General features: G+C 45.6%; 3 protein-coding genes across 4 annotated transcripts; 2 read left to right on the top strand and 1 right to left on the bottom strand.

The window, feature by feature from the left end:
* The first annotated feature begins 7,766 nt into the window (after window positions 1-7,766).
* Window positions 7,767-9,023, top strand: LOC124662739 (serpin-Z1-like). The gene has a single exon (XM_047200540.1). The coding sequence runs from the start codon at window positions 7,767-7,769 to the stop codon at window positions 9,021-9,023; it is 1,257 nt and encodes a 418-aa protein (XP_047056496.1).
* A 2,625-nt stretch (window positions 9,024-11,648) lies between these two features.
* Window positions 11,649-14,355, top strand: LOC124661941. Its single transcript, XM_047199824.1, has 2 exons — window positions 11,649-11,781; window positions 13,836-14,355. The coding sequence occupies exon 2, from the start codon at window positions 13,865-13,867 to the stop codon at window positions 14,153-14,155; it is 291 nt and encodes a 96-aa protein (XP_047055780.1). The 5' UTR covers window positions 11,649-11,781; window positions 13,836-13,864; the 3' UTR covers window positions 14,156-14,355.
* Window positions 14,356-15,568: 1,213 nt separating this feature from the next.
* Window positions 15,569-18,205, bottom strand: LOC124659634 (zinc finger protein STOP1 homolog). 2 transcript variants are annotated; one of them, XM_047197466.1, is made up of 2 exons: window positions 18,002-18,205; window positions 15,569-17,410 (listed from the first exon to the last, which is right to left on the bottom strand). In XM_047197466.1, the coding sequence occupies exon 2, from the start codon at window positions 17,291-17,293 to the stop codon at window positions 15,728-15,730; it is 1,566 nt and encodes a 521-aa protein (XP_047053422.1). In that variant the 5' UTR covers window positions 17,294-17,410; window positions 18,002-18,205; the 3' UTR covers window positions 15,569-15,727. The 2 variants fall into 2 exon arrangements, with proteins under 2 accessions (XP_047053422.1, XP_047053423.1); XM_047197467.1 differs by lacking the exon at window positions 18,002-18,205 and adding an exon at window positions 17,492-17,985.
* Window positions 18,206-19,129: the final 924 nt, after the last annotated feature.

Here is a 19,129-nt window from a genome sequence, read left to right as displayed (position 1 = left end):
TTTGGCTCCTAGGACAGAGATTTTTGGCTCCTCGACACCAATGTTTTAAAAAAATAGAAAAAATCACACTTATGTGTTTCAAAAAAGTTAGAAAAAAAAATTCATGGTGTAGCTAATGAATTATACCATAAACATGCCAAATTTCAATTTCAAACTCAAAATATTTTAGGCTACACAAAAATGATTAACGTGTGGATTGGGTATGCATATTTCAAATCTCCAAATTTCAACCGATTTTGTCTTTTTTGTGTAGCCTAAAATATAAATAATGTCAGATTAAATTTTTGCACGCTTGTAGGTTACATCATTTACTATGTTCGGATTTATTATTAGTTTTTTTAAAACAAATATGTATTATTTTCCATTTTTTTTTGAAAACAGCAGTGCCCAAGAGACACTTTTCGCGTATCTTTTCACAAATCTAACTTTTTAGCAAGCTTAATGCCTCATCTGACTCCTCCGTGAAACTATTTTGAAATCTGACGACTATGTTTGGCACGAGCAGATGGAGCCGTGAATTTATGCACGTCGGGGCAAAGTTTTTTCCATCGCCGAAGCAGGGTCAAGTCAAGCCATCGGCCCCAGACTAGTTAGGGCTTCTTGGAATCATAGGATTGATATATGAATTGTGTAGGATTTAGATCTTATAGGAAAATGTCCTACACTAGTTGCTTGATTGATAGGAACATATTCGATAGAAATTAATCATATAGAAATCATGTAGTGCAAATCCTATAGAAATAAACATTAGGTGATACCTCATGTAAAAATTCATCTGACACAGTCAAATATAACTCATCTTTCTATAGGATTTAACTAGCCATGATATCCATATCATATGGTTTTTCTATTTCTATTATCTTCCTATCCTATGATAGCCCTTCGAACCTTTTTTTCGTTCAAACTACTTAGAATTTTTTTCGTCAAACTTAATCGGCACCGAGTCCAATTTCTTTGATTCGATCTGTATAGATTAAGCTCTATTCTCTTTGGTACCAAATTCAGGAATCATATTTTGAAATTGTTTCATCGGGTGAGATGAGATATTAGTTTTGCCAAGACTTAGATTTATCAAAATAAAAATACAATATTGTATGTCTGTCACAGCACGGCGAGAGCACAAAGCTAGATGACAGATCCGCTGCGGCAAGGCAGCCGCACGATCAGGACGATGCGGCTGGGGGTGTTCTTTGTCCTAAATAGCTACTTTTCAAACTTTAGATCATATTTGGCTCCTATAAAACTTTAAAACTTAGATGGCCCCTGGGAGTGGTGTTTTGGCACATAAGCATATAGTCCTTATATTTTAAAATATATCTTAGATAGATTTTGAAATGTTAATAAAACTAAAACTAAAAATCCACACGTACATCTTCACGTGCTACGCGTCAACAAAGTTATTTCATGAAAAATCAACTTGGGAAAACATATGCACCCACGAGCCGAATTAATTCCCAAATGGCCTCTTGCAATCACATCCTGTTAGATGGTTAATTAATATGAAGGACCCACCAATTTAGTTGGAAAGTGTCTTTAAAATTTGTGCAAAAATGACTAAGTCATTTCAATCTAGTTATATCAAATCCCTTGTAATAAAGTTGCGGACGCTCTAGCGACGTACGGTGCAAATTTAGGTGACCGATCCCCAGCCGTATGGCCGGATGGTGCACCTGATTTTGTTCATGGTTTAGTGGCCAGCGATCTTGCTGTGCTCACCAGTTAATGGAATTCTGGTTTCCATCTCAAAAAAAAAAAAAAAAACATCCCATGACCTACGTGTCTTCTTACCTAGATGATCTGAAAATATTATCAGAGAACAGAGGGTTCATGATGTTTACAAACTAGCCAGCCTAAATAGCGTGACCGACATGTTTTATAGGACCATAAACGGACCAAGAACAACAAACTCATTTGGTGTATCATGAAGTTCAGTTAAATATTCTAGCGCACGTTTGACAAAGGCCATGCCTCCAGCGGGCTGATCCATTTGGTGCTCGCGCGTTCGAAAGAGCCCGCACGGACACACGGACTGACCGTGCATTCTCTAACGGAAAGATCCAAACAGATCAACACGTCCGGCGTGACCCATTGGGTCACTAAATTTGGGGTGCCGATGTGTCGGCGACTGCAGCCATGGCCATCAAAACGCGATCGCTGACCACTGCCACCGTCGCTCGCACTACTGGGTCGGCTCCTTCATCAATGTCGACGGCTCGCGCTCCGTGCCGGTATCCAATGCTTCGGTCTTTTTAAACGCGGCCTCCGCCGTGGTCACCACCAAACTCCTCCCCCCAACGCAGCATCGCAGTGTAGCCAACATGCCTTCCCGCGGGGCCACCACCTACTCTATGTTGGGCTGCAATGGGTGCATGAAGCCAGCACCTACAAAGTTGGAGCCCGTCAGACATTTTCAATGCTGGCCTCAGGGAGGCTGACATAGCATAGTCTGTCCTCCACTCTGAGATTGACGCGGAGCGCGAAGCGAAAGAGGAGGAGCAGGAGCTAGTGGCCGATCCGGAGCAGGCGGCGATACCCGAGTCTTTTTTGCTGGCGCACAACCGGACGAACGCCACCCGCAACCTAGATCAGGTGGTCTCCCGCAAATGGTCGCGTACCGAGGAGGCTGGGCGGCTCTTCATGGAGGCCGAGTGACAGAGGATCCCGCCGAGGAAACCTGTCGCGAAGATGAGCGATTTGCCATGAACACCGAGTTCACCATGAGGCGGTGGTTCGCGATGATCCATCGAGCCACCTCTGCTCGGGCCTCACCGTTGACTCCCAGTATCGCCCCGGGCAAGAGAGCATGCCTCGGGCGAAGAACGAAGACGAAGTTGGGCTGTCCTGCCCACTTAACAACGGCAGGTAGGATTATTTGTATTTTAAGTTAATTTACTTTTCATTCAAACATGTAACAAAATTAGAATGAAAATCTCAATTTATGGTGTTCTTTTATTTTTGGCTAACGAGCGGAAATGGTCAGCGTAGATCAAATAAGTCAAACATTGAACGCGTTGGCTGGCTGTCCGGACCGCCTCCTAAATTTTGTGCGCTTACCAAACTAAGAGCATCTCTAGCAGAGCCCGTATATCACGAAACCGAAAACGTACAGTTCGGTCTCCCGAACTATTGAAAAAAGTTGGATTTTTTCACGGCGCAGAACAAAAACCGAACTCACGAACCGAAAACGCGGAAATCAAAACGTCGCGAGGAAATCAAACTCGCGATTGAACCCGATTTGCTCCGATCAAGGTGAATTCATCGATAATTTACATTAATCTACGCAAAATACATGATAATTCGACCTACATTCGGTAATTAGGGACCTAAAACGACTAGATTAGTCATGGGGCGCTTCCCGTCGGTGGCGGAGGGTTTTTGCTCGCCGGCGTTTCTTAAGCGACGATGAGCGCCATCATCTCGAAGATCGTCGCCTCGGAGGTGCTCCCGCAGGCTAGTGGTTGCCGCGCTGTAGTAGGGTAGCTCTTTACTTGATGAATGCAAAATATTACTATTAAAAATAAAAAAATGCTTGTGACCACTTCTGAGTATCCGATATGTGTCAGTGAGTGGGAGATGTCCTGAGCGGCAGCGGCGACGAGCGATGGGTCCTAGGCTCCTAGCCTATGCGATGACGCGAATGAAGTAGTAGGAGCAGCAGGACCGAAGAATCACGGCACATTGCGTGAGATAGGAAGCGACATGCGTGTGGGGGAGGCTGCATGATCCTGGAGTTGTTGCGACGCCCTTTGGCCGGTTGCGGCGCTGCGGAATCGCTTGTGCCTCCACGGGATCTCCTGCGGCCTGCGGGAGAGGCGATGTCAACCATCAAGACATCGCAGCAGAGTTATTATACGTCGTACTATTCTTTTCGGACGTCCGAAATGTCCGTTTGTGTCGCGCGGCGGACGCGAGATAGACCGTTTTTGTCCGCGCGTCCGTTTGCACCCTGGGGTGCTCCAACGGCGCGACGCATTTCCGCGTTTGCATCAAATATGAAGTTTTGAAACAACAAATATGATTTCAACGAAGTCATAGTTATAACATTTAAATTTTTAAAAGTCTACATGAAAATAGGAGGCGTCTTGTATCCTCAACAGTTGGCTCCCTACAGTAATACTGTCCGAACACGGCAATCACGGCTCGGCAAAACCTGTACATGGACTCAAGGCAGGTGCTCTCACCCATTCGAAGATACTCATCAAATATATCAGCAGCCATTCCATATGAGAGCATGCGAATAGCCGCAGAGCATTTTTAGTAGGAGGTGAAGCCTAGCGCACCTGTTGCATCGGGCCTGCATTGGAAGTAGGGGTCGTAGTTCCTGACGCCCCGTAGAATGACCAAGAACATGTCCCTTGACATCCTGTATCGGCGCCGGAACAATTTTTCCGGATAGATCGGATTGGTAAGGTGGAAGTAGTCCTTGTGGAGGCGGGCCTGCCCTGCCACTCTGTTGCGCGGCAGGTTTTTCGAGCGCCCCTTCACAGAGCCCCGGTCGCTGCGGCCCGGGTTTGAGGTGAACTCGTGGATCATGGAGGCCGCAGTAGTTGTCAATGTGTGCGCCGAATGATCGGACTCGTCGTCCGAAGAGGAGTCAACGATCTCCGCGCGGAACTTCTCCACCATATGTCACGCGTCCATCTGCGTCGATACGAACTCTTGATCAATGGCCGCGCACAAATCGCGCCGAAAAAACGAGAAGAAACCTACCGGCGCAATAGGTCGAACAGGTCGTGGGCGGCGCGGAAGGGCGGCGCAACCGGCAACGTTTCGCCCAAAAACAGCCGGCAGGTTCGCGCCGGAGCCCCAACCCCGAGTACGATCCTCGCTCTCCGCGCGGCGACAACGGTGCCGGCGGCGAGTACTGCGGCGCTGCGGCGGACGGCGGGGATTGGGGCGGGGCCGTCGCACTAGGACACCAACGAGGGTGAAAAAAGAAATCAGGTCGAAGCGGTTGATTTTGCTCTCGCTGACTTGCGGGACCGGGTAAGAAATGGAGGACGCTCGCCGCGTCCGCCAAGAGTCCGTGGAGACGCAAACCTGGCGCATATTTGGACCAGGTTTGCGTCTCCGCGGACGGGCCGGTCACTTTGCGTCGCCCCGCTGGAGCAGGGCCCAGACGCATTTCCGGTCACGGCGGACGAAAACGGTCGGTCAGCAACCATTTGCGCCGCTGGAGATGCCCTGACATTATTCTGTGTCTGACAAGGATAGTGCCCGCCCGGGCACAATTATTCTGTACCATGCGACTGCGACACGGCTTTTTCTTTTTTCCTTCTTGCGAATATCGTGACATGGATTTGATCCACTGGCACGGTCGGCGCAGGGTCGCTGTTCATCGTTCGTGTAGAACTGGCGGGCGAAAGGCGCAGAGAAGAGAATCTACAGTTCTGTTTTGGGGAGAATGTACTGCCGTCTGAATTTTCTGTTCGATTCAGGCGTAGGTTCCAGACTCCGATTCCAAAGTGACCGAAATTTGGTGAGAAGAAGCAGAACGAATGGCAGGGTGAAGCTGTGAGCCACAATGATCGGGCGAGCGTAGCAGATCCATGGCGCGTGCCGACGGGGCAGGAGCACACGCCCGCACGCGCTCTGCCCGTGTCCTGCCTGCGCAAAAGGGTAGCTGCGTCCTCCCTGCACGGGCTCGCTCGCGCCACCTCGGACGCCTACCTTTTTTTTCCCTTCCCCCTTGCCTTCTCGTGAAAAAGTCAAACAAACAAACAAATTGCACCAAGTTGTAACACCAATCATATGCCCAGTCCACGTCAAAATAAATATCCGTAAAAATCGTGTGCGCCCAGCTCCATATTTAGCTCTCGGTAACCTGTCGCTCTATTCAGGTCTTCAGGCATAATTCTGAGCATGAATGGAGAGGACCCACAGACCCCCAACATTATTCGGAGTACACACGTTGGTTCAAACAACTTTTTGATCCAACCCGGTTTTGCAAAACATGTAGGAGAGTTGCATGTGTATTCACTAAAAAAGAGGAGATGGTGTGCAATTTTTGCGATTTCTTCAAAACACTAGGGAGACTTAATTAGCAGATTTTTTTTATATGTAGTAGTGTTATTGCTCTGAAAATTCACTGAGAATCAGACCCTCTTTCTTTCGAATGTTCATATACACTCCCGTTAGAATTGGTAAATTCAAGAATGAATGGTGCTATTTTTGTTTTCTCTTCAGATGGTCTGTATAGCTGCTTTACTGTAATCAGGCAACTGGTTTTGAGTTATGTGCTACAGTATTCGTATGTTTTGAATTACAGTTTATAATATCGGTGAAAGTTTCGCGAACTTTCGTGTGTTTCGTGAGTTATTTGCAAGGCTACGACCAGTAAAAGTCGTCAATGGACACAAAACTCTGATTTGGTTCGGTTTCACTTTTCTGCTAAAATATTTAGCTATGCCAAGAATCAAACCTGACGTTCAGGATGCCTATAATGGTTATAAATTTTTACTCCATTGTATAGCGTACACTCCACTGCATTAGTTTTCCCTCTAAATCCTTTTTTTCTCAGTTTATTTTGTCTAACTGTTCTTTTTCCAGTACACTTAAGTTTTAACACAGCATCTTTCCTCTTATTCCTTCAGGAGCACAAGAAAGTAGCTGACGGACTGGTGGAACTATGCCTGGCTTCAGGAGCACAAAGAAATATCTTGTGGGCTTGTGGCCGGGATGGTGAAGTACTAGTGGTTCGGGTATTGGAGAACCATGATAGTGGTCTCATGGTGCACTGTTATTATTCACTAATTACTAGTACATTAGCTTCAGGCCAAACATTTAATCTTTAATCCCTCAACTAGTGCCTTCGGTCATCCCCGTTCAAGTCCCAGTGGACTGTTGTATTTCTACAATTATTTATGTCTTTTTGGTGTATTCATGTTGCAGGTATTACTTCACTTTCTCTGAAATTCCTTGCCTGCTCATTAGTTATTCTGATTTTTCTATGGTGTGCTACAGAGTACACAAGTTTACCTAACACTCTTAAGGAAGCTGGTGTACTTGTGCGTTGAAACTAAGCTCGATTTCCCTGCGCATTTGTGTCAATGAGTTTCTTATCCCTGTTTTGAAACAATTTGAATTACAATCAAATCCTACGTTGCGGAAAAATATTAACCGTCCATGTGCGATATCCAGCCAGTTTAGCCTGCAACAAGTCATCTAAAAACAGCATGTGGAATGAGGCCCATATAGAAAATAGACTCACGGCAAATAAAGTAGACGGGCTGTAGCCCAGCTCGGTCGAAAGAGGCAGCCGAAGGCCCAAACAACATGTATTTTTTGGCCTGAGCAGGGAAGAAAACCTGCTCACGGCAAATTGAGGGAACCGTTCTACGCCCGGTTCAGCTTAACGGTGGAGATACGTGGCCACAAATTTGCCGAGAGGATTTGTTTGCCGTGAGTTTTCTTTGTATTTTGTTGAGTGCCTTGTTAGGCCGTCAGTTTTTCCAAAAAATCACCTTGGGTCTCGTTTTGCCGTGTGGATTTCGGTAGAGTTGCCGTGAGTTGGCCGTGAGGTTTTTGGAGGGCGGACGGGAATTCCAATGCTCCTCAACTAACCCTAATCCCGTAGTGAGATCTTGCCAGCCCTCTATGCGTGATGCGATTGACACGTGGCATGCGAATGCTCCTCAACTAACCCCAATCTCAAAGTTTTACACCGACCCCTCCAACAGACGCGTTCTTCTCAGTGTATTTATCGTCGACGAGGGCCTGTTTAACCCTACCATAGCCCAGTGAGAGGAGCTAAGCAAACGCTGGCAATGGCGGGGCAGCAGCAGGAGCTCGCTGATGCCATCAGGGATCAGGCCGCCCTCTCCCTGCGACTCCTCGGCCACTTCAGCCTCCATCGCAATGACCAGAACCTCGCCTTCTCTCCCGCATCCTTCCATACAATCCTCTCCCTCCTCGCGTCCGGCGCCACGGGCGCCCACCGCGACCAGATCGCTTCCTTCCTCGGCCCCGCCGGTGCGGACGCGCACGCAGCCCTCGCCTGCCACATCGCCGCGACCGCAAGCGCAACTAGCGAAACTCAAGCACCACCCAGCAGCTGCCGCGACGAGGAAGATGATGATGAGCCAGACTTGAGCCCAGAACTCGTGTACGCCACGGGCATCTGGGTCGACTCCTCGCTCCGCCTAAAACCCTCCTTCGTGGCTGCGGCGGCGTCCACGTACGACGCGGCGGCGCGATCCGTCTGCTTCAGCTCAAACCCCGATCACGCCAGATCGGAGATCAATGCCTGGCTAGAGGCCAAGACCGGCGGCCGGTGGAAGGAGCTCCTCCACGAGGGCTCCATCGGCGCCACCACGGCCATCGTCCTCGCCAACGCGCTCTACTTCCGAGCCTACTGGTACGACCCCTTCGAGCAGAACCTCACCGAGGACGGCGACTTCTACGTCTCGCCGGGGCAGGTCGTGCGCACGCCCTTCATGACTGGGGGCGCCCTGCACGCGCACATGTGCATCGGCGTCCACCCAGGATTCAAGGTACTGCGAATGCCCTACGCCGGGCCGTTTTCCATGTGCATCTACCTCCCGGACGACCGCGACGGGCTGCCGCGCCTTCTGGGCGCGCTCGCCGACGATCCAGCGCCGCTCCTCGACGTGCCAGAGATGCGTGTCCCCGTCGGCGAGCTGAGGATCCCAAAGTTCGAGGCGTCGCTGAGGGTGGAGGCGTCGGGGATCCTACGGGACCTCGGGCTGGACCTGCCGTTCAGACCGGCTATGGCCGGTGAGTCCTTCTCAGATATGCTGCAACTGGACGACGCGGACGGTTCTTCCATGATGCCGGTGGCCGTGTCGTCCGTCGTGCACCAGTGTTCCGTGCACGTCAACGAGAAAGGTACCGTGGCAGCTGCAGCCACCGTCGTGGAGATGCTAGGGTTTGGCCTGCCGTCAGATCCGGTCGTCGACTTCGTGGCCGATCACCCGTTCCTGTTTATCATCCGGCAGGAGAAGGGGGATAACTCCGGGGTTGTAGTTTTTGCTGGCCAAGTCGTTAATCCTCTTTTGGACTAATTGTGCAATGGTGAAATTGCAACGGGATTGCAGACAGTTGAGTGTTTGGTTTTCAAGAAATCAACTACTCTGAGATACATCAAAATTTACAAAAATTTAAGACAATTTTCATGAAACGGAGGGCGTACTATTTCACATAGAAAATCATCAACCCTTTGGGGTACTCTGGAATTAGTAGCATGATTTTTACTGGATTTCATTCCAATACAGAGAACCTATCGTGTACATTAAGATGGCACTTGTTGGATGATCTAGAAAGAGAAAGGAAAATAATGTTTCTCAAAGGAAAATGAAATAGTGTTACTTTGTGTGATATGAGCCACTCCGTCGGTGGATTTGTAAAGAAAAACACGATATTTTCACATTGCAACCAATAGTTGAAACTTCTGTAGTACAAGTGTAAACACATACATGGCCAACGAAATAAATAATACCCATCAACAAGTATCTAAGCACCGCCAATACAAAAACCCTCAACTACCTAGCTGTCTGTTTCAGCTAGGAAGTTCAGGATTTTTGTTGCTAAATGTGCATACCGCACGTTTCCACATTTCCATGGCATGTAAGTTTAAATCACAGCCAAAAAATTTAAATCACAACCACAACTCTTGCAAGAATCATCTTGCAATCCAAGCCATATACCTAAAATAGAAATGTGATGCCTTGGCTGATCCGCACGACCAAATTATATCACAACCACAACCAGTGATAGATCAAGATTTTTTTTTGAAGGCTCTGACAATAGGAAAGGCTCCTACTATCTCGTTTATAAAATTAATAAACCAGGGTGTTACATATGCACAAAGGGGCGAGGTTCACCAAAAGATCACAAGTTTTCTGTAAACTCAAAAATGAAGGGGTGGAGTCCTATGAACTAGAAGAAGAAAGTCTGTTTTGACTCTATGCTTTCAGGAATTCACATCTGGTATGACATAAATTATTTCTTTCTTTCCAAATGTTCCAGGCCGCCACTATGAAAATTTCCATGAACATTTGCTTATGCCATTGATCTTTTCCTCTTTGGATAATGTGTTACCTATTACGATTAGTCTGCCAAGCCATACAAAGCTCCAACCAGCAAAGTGAACTGAATGAGCAAAAGAATAGCATATGCTAAAGTGTTTCCTCAGGTGGGTTGTCACACATTAGACAAGCATAGCCAGAGTTTAGAGTATAATGCCTCATCTTGAGCATGTTCCTTGTGTTTAAACGATCTGACGAAATCAACCAAAAGAAGAATTTCATCTTAGGTATGCATTTGCATTTTCAAAGCCAAGAGAAAGTGACATGGGGCACAATGTGCCTAAAACAAAATTTGTAGAACTCACTAGCAGTGTATTTGGTGGTGCCCCAGGCATAAGTCCAAGTATCATCCTAGAAAAAGTTAACATGGGCAGTGTTTGCTTGCAATTCTCTAAGCTCTACCATTGCTTCAGGGAAAATTGGAAGATGGAATAAATCAGCCGTGCTATTAGAGGAGAGGAAATCTTGGACAAATATGTCCTCATCAAGCACAAAGGAGTAAGCTCTATGGTATGTGGCAATACCACTCAACCGGGTATCCTTCCAGAATAATGTTGAAGCGCCATTCCCATAATTGCTTGCAGTAATTCCTCTGAAAATGGGCATGAGTTCGTAAATATCCCTCCACCAAAAGTATCCACAATTCCCTATTGCATGTGGAACCTTACCAACATAATATGAATTCCAAACCAGGGTCACCCAAAGCGCCTATCTGTTATAAAATTTGTCGAGGCATTTCATCAGTAGACCTTGATTTGGGATTTTAAGGTTCACAATTTCCAAGACCTCCATTCTTCTTAGGTTAGAAACCATGTCCTTGGAAAATGTAAAGGTGAAAAAATGAAAATGAGTCATGTCTTCATGGGAACAAAAGTACAAATTCAAGGTTTGAGGCACACAAGCATGGTGTGATATACCTTGATGTAGACATTCTAAGGGGCATTCTCCTCCTTGATGAGAAACTTGTCGTAGGAGAATCGTAGCATGCTCCACATGACCTTTGCCGCCACCATGGCCAGGGTCCTAACGCCGCGGTCACTATCGTTGTGGAGAAAACATCAAAACAACACTAAGATAATTACATGGAGAATACTACTCCCTCTGATCCATATTACTTGATGCTAATATAGATATATCTAGCTAGACACATTTTAGTTGTAGATACATCCATTTTAGCATTAAATAATATGGATCGGAGAGAGTACCAAAAATACAATATTTTATATGAGAAACCCCGCACAGCTTACACATATCAACAACGGAACAACATGTAGGAAAAAACTACACCAAGTTCATTTTAAGGATCATTTAGCAGTATATGTTTCAAGATTTTTAACTTGTTTTTGAGCATCTCAAGATTTATAACTTACTCATGTTCACATCACAAAGGCCCAAGGCCCAAGGCCCAAGGCTAGACTACTGGTTAGTTTGATAGCATTTCTTTTTGTCAAAGTAATTAAAGATATCTGGTCTCCATCTCCTCCAAGCTGCAATATATCCGGTGCCTTTCTTTCTTGTTCCTCTCCCGAGTCCTGACCTACCCACCGCGGCCCTACATCCGCCCGCCCCGCCGCGCCGTAGGCCGTTTACCCTCACCGCCGACGCCTCGAAACTCCGTCCTCCTCCCCCTACCCCCGCCTCTCGATCGCCATCGCCGTTTCCGTTCTTCCCCATCTCAACATCGCGCCCCCGCTGTCTCCACCCCGTCCGCGATTTCTGGCCATTGGGTTTTGAGGTACGAACTTCTTTTCATCCAAATCCCACTGACATCAACGATTTCTGGGTGTGCACCCTCGCACACCATCTAGATCCACCCCTGAACTTGAGTTTCTGAATGTTCTGATTGTGATTTTTTTTTTTTCGACGGGTAATGACATTAGTTTTCTACTTTTGGTCATCGCAACGAGCAATAGTGCATTGTATACTTTCCTAACCATCTAACCTGTTTAAGTTGTTAAAATTGGGAATATTTACAAATTTGTCAGATTATTCTGTTCATGTTCTCTGAAATAATTTATGCTTTTGTCAAACAACTCTGATACTCAAACTGGATGTTGTTTGATCCTTTACTTATGGCACGTGTACCTTTTCTGTTGCTGCTAACAAAAGTGTAGACCCCCTGTCCTGTGAAGTGTATGCTTGTAAATTTGTCACTACTGTCATTTTCATCAATCTTCCAATGGTTTTAGTGTTGGGTTGCATCTGGATTGAACAATATACGGATTAGTACTGCAGTTAAACTCTTCAAAAAAATTGAACTTGCATAGCTATGATTACACACGCCTTTTCCAATGGTTGAGCTAGCGCAATCTGGAAGTATCGCTGATACTAATGACGCAACATCATGACCTATTGACTCTAATATGCATACCATAGTTGTCTTGTTTCCGGGACGAGGGACAGGAACGAGAGTCGAGGATCATGGTTGCCCAGAAATAGGGAACATCGAGGGTATACATCTCTCAAGCGTACGGTTCGATGGGTGGAATACGACCCAGACTATTTAGGGATGATGAACCCGGACGGTACAATGAATCGAGGCAGATGGGCCACGTCTTGCTATAGACCATGGTAATAGAAGGCCCACTTGTCCCCTTGCCTGTCCACATAGCATGTGTGATTTGCCTAGAAAAAAACATAGCCCATATCCACCTACCACTTGTTCTCCTTCCTTGAACTAATTATCCAACGAGTAACCTCTGTCCATGCCGCGGCCGCACGCCCTTCTCCAATTCTTCCTTGTGGCCATGCCTCAATCTCCATTATTACCAGATGCGCACCAGGCTAGGCTGCTCGCAACTAACCGCTGCCCACCTAAAACATCAAAGAGAAGCCAAATCTCCTCCCATTGTAGGTCAGGGAGTCACCTATCATCGCCCGACCTTAAGAAACCGGCGCTGCGGGAGACCGTTCCTAGGTCGGCAAGCTACTGACATGGGACGTGTTTCCGCGATCGACTCCGTCGTCCCCAACCCTCGATTCGGGTCGACGATCCCGGTTCAGGGGATGGGGCACCGTTCCCCGTTTCCTGTTACTATGATGCATATACGGACATGAAACAACAATTTTGCTAAAGGACATGCCCACACTTGTTGTTTTTGTTTGTTTCGGAGTTCATCCCAAGGTGTTGTTTGTAGTTCAGCTGAGAGGGTTTGTTCAAGCAATTCAAACAAATATTATTTAGTCATGAGATGAGAGGGCTAGTTTCAAATTAGTCACTAGATTCTAGAGAACTCAGCAAGTTAACAAGTTATGCAACTTAAAAGATAGATCACAAACCCTCCTGGGCCTCATAACAGCTCCACTAGTGTTCTTTGTGTTGCCTGTCATCAGATGCTACAACGCAAGCTTTGAATTTGATAGAATTGCGTACCTATACTAAATTATGCGTTTGATAGCGGCCTCTTCTGAGTGCAGTATTTTGGCAGTAAAAATTTTGCTAAAGGAAATGTTTCAGCTTGCTGTTTTTGGTTGGCTCTATTTGTTTCAGAGTTCATTCGAGTTGTTTTTGTACATCAGCTGAGAGATAGTTCGAGCAGTCAGAACAAATGTATTTCGTCGTGAGATGAGAGGGCTAGCTCCAGAATTCTCACTAGATTCTAGATAATTCGACAAGTTATGTGTAACGCAACTAAAAATGGAGATCACTACCCTCCTTGGCCTCATAATAGCTCCACTAGTGGTTCTTTGTTTTGCCTGTCATTAGATACTACAACACAAGCCTTGAATTTGATAGAATTTCTTACTTATACTGAAATATATTTCTGATAGTTCCCTCTTCTGTTGCAGTAATTGGCAATTTCAGCTGTACCATAATCATGAGTCTAGCTTGTCTAGTATGCCATGGCATGAGCAGCCCCTCAAACTCTTTCAGAAGCTATTCAGCCTCAAGCTCAGAGGGGGAAAACAGGTGTGGAGCTGCTGTTGCCTGCATATCGCGGCAAATTTTGGCTACGGGAACTAATAACCGCGTGGGAACGTCAAAGGTGACCCCTGCAATGGCTACTGGACAAGGCAACGAGGGTGCTCCTCGCCTTCAACGGAGCCGTGCTGTTTCAAGGGATCTTGTTAGAGACTGGAACTTCGACGAGATAGTTGTTGAGAACTAGGGTAGGGTGCCAGCAGTTCTTCCCAGGCTGGACATGGGACTATTATCTGGCAGTTTGTACATTTTCTAGTATACATCTGGATATCTATGTAGTATATCAGTACGCGTTCAATCGATCAGCAAATTATATATTAAGAGCATGGGTTACTTATAGAGACAACACCTGGCATGTTATATATAGTCACGAATCTTACATATGAATGAGGCGCTGAGTTTCTTTTAATATCTTTAGATGTCAACTGGTGTCATATCAGTTATCAAGTCAACAAACTCTCACTTGTTTTATATTGTACTGTAGCCTATTGATGCACTGATGTCAAGTGCCCATTCATGAGTCATCAGTGCCATGAGGAATCCAGGTGTATAGATTTTAGTATAAACATACATGTGTTCAATTGATGAGCAAATTATTCAGAGTATTGGTTACTTACAGAGACAGTACATATAGTTGCAAGTTTTTGTTGTTACTTGCTCCTATCCATAATGTATCGGAGGGAGTACATCAGATTTTTCAGGGTTTTTTTATTTCTGTCTGTGGCTGTTAACACAAATGAAGAATACGTTGAGTTTTTTAATATCTTCAGATGAATACTTGTGCCATATCAATTATCAAGCCGACATACTAGCACTGCTTTAGATGGTGGTGTAGCCTTTTGATGTGTTTATGAAAGCCATGAGGAATCATACGTATGGTTCAGTTTATTTTATTTCTAGCATGTTGTATGAGCGTTGTGTGTTTCATCTCTAATTCTCTATGGTGTTACTTACCCAGCTAACTACCCTGGCCGAGGATCGGCTAATGTGTTGATGCACTGCCGATGTTCTTTTCATCCAAATGTGAAGTTGAACATTTATTGTAAGCTGAAATTTATTTGCAGAGTGGAAAATCCCCACTACATGGGGACAGTTTGACTTCTTTACTAAATCCGAGTCAATTAAAAAAGAACGGAGGGAGTAGATATATCAACATGGATTTTACATTTGCTTACAGTTACATGTAACCAATCTATAACAATGCATATACGAACAAGATCAAGTCTGTCGGAACAATGTCACCATCTCTTTTCTTTCTTCAAACTGTCACAGCCCTGAGTTCTTCGGACTACCATTTCTCCCTTCGCTTCCTCCAACTTCTCCCAACATCAGGCTCTCAGGTGTGCCAAACCCAGAGACAAATACGCTGTGAGGTTAAAAGCAGAAATTCCACAGGAAACATGTGGAATTTCGACGCAGAATCAGTCAAAGGACTGAACCCAACTGTTATTGCCTTCTGTCTCATATGGTGATCTCCATCTTGGGAATTGATCAAGGAACTATGTCAGGGTATTGATTGCACAGCTACACGCAAGGCGCCAGCACAGATGAAAAAAAAAGGTGTATATATATATACCTCATATATGAGCTATTTCAAATCTATAGGGAAGTTCATTACCATTATTGATAACAACAACATAAAAGTACACTTAAGGAACATGCATGGGCCAAAATGGCTCCCTGAATAGAGGGAGAACTAGGCCAGCATCATAACATCACACAATGATTGACAAAGCAATTGTCGCTGACAGTACCTTCATCAGCTTTCTCCACTAGGCTGCCCAAAGCTACATGACCCTGGTCCCGAGGGCATAAAAGAGAATGGATCCTCAGAGATGTCGAATCCAGGGCGAGTGAAGTCATCGAGCGCGCCGAAGCATGGATCGAAGTTCAATGGCGAGAAATAGCCACGCGTATCTTCAGCAATTTTCATGTCGAGATTTTGAATACCGTCGGATGTGCTCCCAGGGAAGTTATACCCTGCGCTCCCTACCATGTCATCCATCGCAGCCTCGCTACCCTGAGGCTGCTCCGAAGCTCCTGTTGCTTTGATATCATCCATGTGAAGAGCAGGTGTGTGGCCTTGGAAAAGCGCAACATGCCCAAACAGCTTGTCCTTTCTTGAGAAGGTCGTTCCGCACGAGCAGAGCCACTTGTCGCGCCCGCAGTGCTTCTCGTGAGTCTTCAAATCCGCGATAACCGAGAACTTCTTGGTGTTGCATCGGCTGCAGGTATAGCTCTTGTCGCAGTGGCTTCTCTTGTAGTGGTTCTTCACACACAAGATTGTCTTGAGAGGCTGGAACTTCCTGTGCTCTTTGTTCCGCTTGCAACCGACAAATGGGCAAGAGTACCTTGTAACTGGTGTATGATCCAAGCCAGAATCTCTCATGGGTTTAGCAAGAGCTGCAGGAGTCTTGTACTCGTCTCCATGGCCCCTCATGTGCATCCGTAGGTTAGCATCTCTCTTGAAACCCTTTCCACATATCACACAGAAATGAGTGTGTGGTGCTAAAATCTCCTCTTTCTCCAATTGCAAAACCACATAAGAACCGGGGGGGAGATTCTCTGCCTCACCACCATCATCACTCTCCTTCACATCATGGTCTTCCATTGGAATAGGTTCAGACCCTTCCCCGCCACAAGGATTTGGGCATTTGACCAGATCATCCTTCACATCATGAGTTGTAGTTATGGTACTCATCAGCTCCTCATATTCAGAGGTCTTGGTCATGTCAGGAATTGTCTCCTCCCTGTTTGTGCTTGGCCGCTGATTCCCAACCGAGCCAAAGCCCATGGGAGAACCATAAGTGTTGAGTTGCCTGACCGCTGGATTGCTGCTAAGGAGAGGGCTCTTCATGGAAGGAAGCATAGAACCAGCTGTTGAGATAAGCTGAATTATAATAGAAGTGAGATCAGCAGTGACGAGCTGCTGCTTTGCTGCAAGCTCGCAAGAACCACCAACAACTGGTCTCCCTAGATTACTCATGGACTGCACAATATCTTTAACCTGCTTGATCTTCTGCTCAAGGAAGGTTAGGTTGCTCAGCATTGCCTGAGGATCCCAATCTGATATAGGAGTGTTCAGTGAAGGATCCGATTCAAACGGATTGCCCACTTTAGCTCCACTGTCATCAGGAACACAAAAACTGGAAGACTGAGGAGCAAAGAATGGAGGACAGCTAGGGATTGATTGGCCAGGTCTTGCAAAATAAGGCAGGTCCATGGAGTTGTAACGTACACCCTGTTGGCCAGGGTCAGTATTCCTTGATGCCTCACTTGCCATGGATGACGAAGCTTTCATGGAAATTTCCGAACTTCTTCTCATGCCACTTTTCGTTCAGATCCACCAGAGCTCAAATTCTACTTCAGTCTGCCCTTTCTTCTATCTCATAGAACGATCACACCCAAATGAGAAATTGATATATATGAAAATCCTCAAATCCTGCAGGAAAAAATTCATTAGAACAAGAAACTGAACAAGGAGGCGGGTACCAAACTAGACATGGTATAGTTGGAAAGAAACCATGATTGGTATTATCCCTTCTTTTTAAACCATGACTGGTCTACTAAAGGAACAGACCTTTCTAGTTCAAAAGAGCAAAAATCAGGAAGAACAAGCAAGCAAACAAGAAGACTATTGCCTATCTCCAATTGCACAAGATACAAGAATCCTGCCTTCTTCCACATATGACACACAAGAAAAAAGCCACAGCCTTTAACAAGAAATTTACATCCGGAAGCAGAGTGGAGAAGATAACAAGGAATTCATCTACGCAAGCAAGGGAGAGAGATATGCACAGGGGAAGAGAAGAATAGATGAATACGTGCACGTAAAAACTCAGTTGACTAGTCAGAGCAATAATCATCACGTCATCCTCTTCAATCATTTCACCTAACTTGATATGCTGCTGCTAACGAATTCCCCTTGATTGCAGCAAAATACGTTCGGCAAATAGTCATATGAAACAGATCTGCAAACAGAGGACTAGGGGCGGATCCAGATGCCAGCCAGTGGATGGAAACAAGCTCATACCTCAAAAAACCAATGGCCGAAGGTCGCGGAAGGGGTGGAGACAGGGAGCCGAGACGAGAAAGAACGGGAACGGCGATGGCGGCGAGGCGCGTGAGAGGAGTAGGGGTCGGGGGAGGCGGCGGCGGCGGGATTGAGGCGTCGCCGGTGACGCGGTGGCAGACTATACAGCACAGAAAGAGGCGAAAGAGGAAAGAATTGTACGGGGCGGCGGAGAGGAGTCTATAGGGAAGAGTAGAGTAGTAGACATGGAGAGGTGGGGACGTGGAGTTTGACTCTGGACGGCAAATATTAATTTTAAACAAAATCAGATTGTTTTCCTCAGTGTCGAATTTGCTTTTAGAAAAGAAAAAAACTTCAAATCTGTTTATCAGCGTCGGGTCCAAATTCATGATCTATTCGTTCAACATTTTTGGGCCATGGTAAGAGATAGTTTCGAGGGTCGATGTTGAGCCAAAATGCAAATTCTCCGTCTAACTACTGACGCACGGTAAAATTTTGACCTCTAAAACCTAGCAATTTGGTGCACGGCAACTTTTATTTTGCTGTATTGACAATGTACAGTGATGTACACTGCGATTTGTTGAACTGGACGATATTTAGACCACTAGACTAGTTCCCCATTTTTTGATGCTGCAGTTTGTGGTTGTCATGTTCCGAATATTTCCAATCAACATCGCACTCATGTTAGGGTTTCATCCTTGTTTTCGTCCTTGATTTGGGTTCGTCTTCCCATCTAATTGTGTGCATTCCTATCCCTTTCCATAGATGTTAAAACGAATACGGTAAAATATTATTGTCCAATTTATCGCTCCGTTCCACTCCAATTTGTGCAAACAATTTAACATCGTATGTCTGTAGCTACTAAGATAATCGGTTGTCCTTTCTTTCTAAAGATTTACACGCATAGAGTTCTGAAAAATTATTACTATATGAATTGTTTGATTTACATAATATGTACATTTTTTTGTGAATGAGTTTACATATAAATAAAATGGTTAGACCAATAATTGCCATTGATCGGAAACACGAAGAACAAAACAAACTTTGTTTTGCACTAACTTGATGTCCTAGCTAAGGAAGGAGAGATAGATGGATCTTTATGCCCAGAAATGCAAATTCCCCGTATAA

Source organism: Lolium rigidum, chromosome 6, assembly GCF_022539505.1.
Source record: "Lolium rigidum isolate FL_2022 chromosome 6, APGP_CSIRO_Lrig_0.1, whole genome shotgun sequence".
Lineage (NCBI taxonomy): Eukaryota > Viridiplantae > Streptophyta > Magnoliopsida > Poales > Poaceae > Lolium > Lolium rigidum.
This window is presented reverse-complemented; position numbering and strand designations above follow the sequence as displayed.

Bases quoted from the DNA above. Each gene is read 5' to 3' on its own strand.
- LOC124661941 (XM_047199824.1), top strand. From the start codon at position 13,865: ATGAGTCTAGCTTGTCTAGTATGCCATGGCATGAGCAGCCCCTCAAAC.
- LOC124662739 (XM_047200540.1), top strand. From the start codon at position 7,767: ATGGCGGGGCAGCAGCAGGAGCTCGCTGATGCCATCAGGGATCAGGCC.
- LOC124659634 (XM_047197466.1), bottom strand. From the start codon at position 17,293: ATGAGAAGAAGTTCGGAAATTTCCATGAAAGCTTCGTCATCCATGGCA.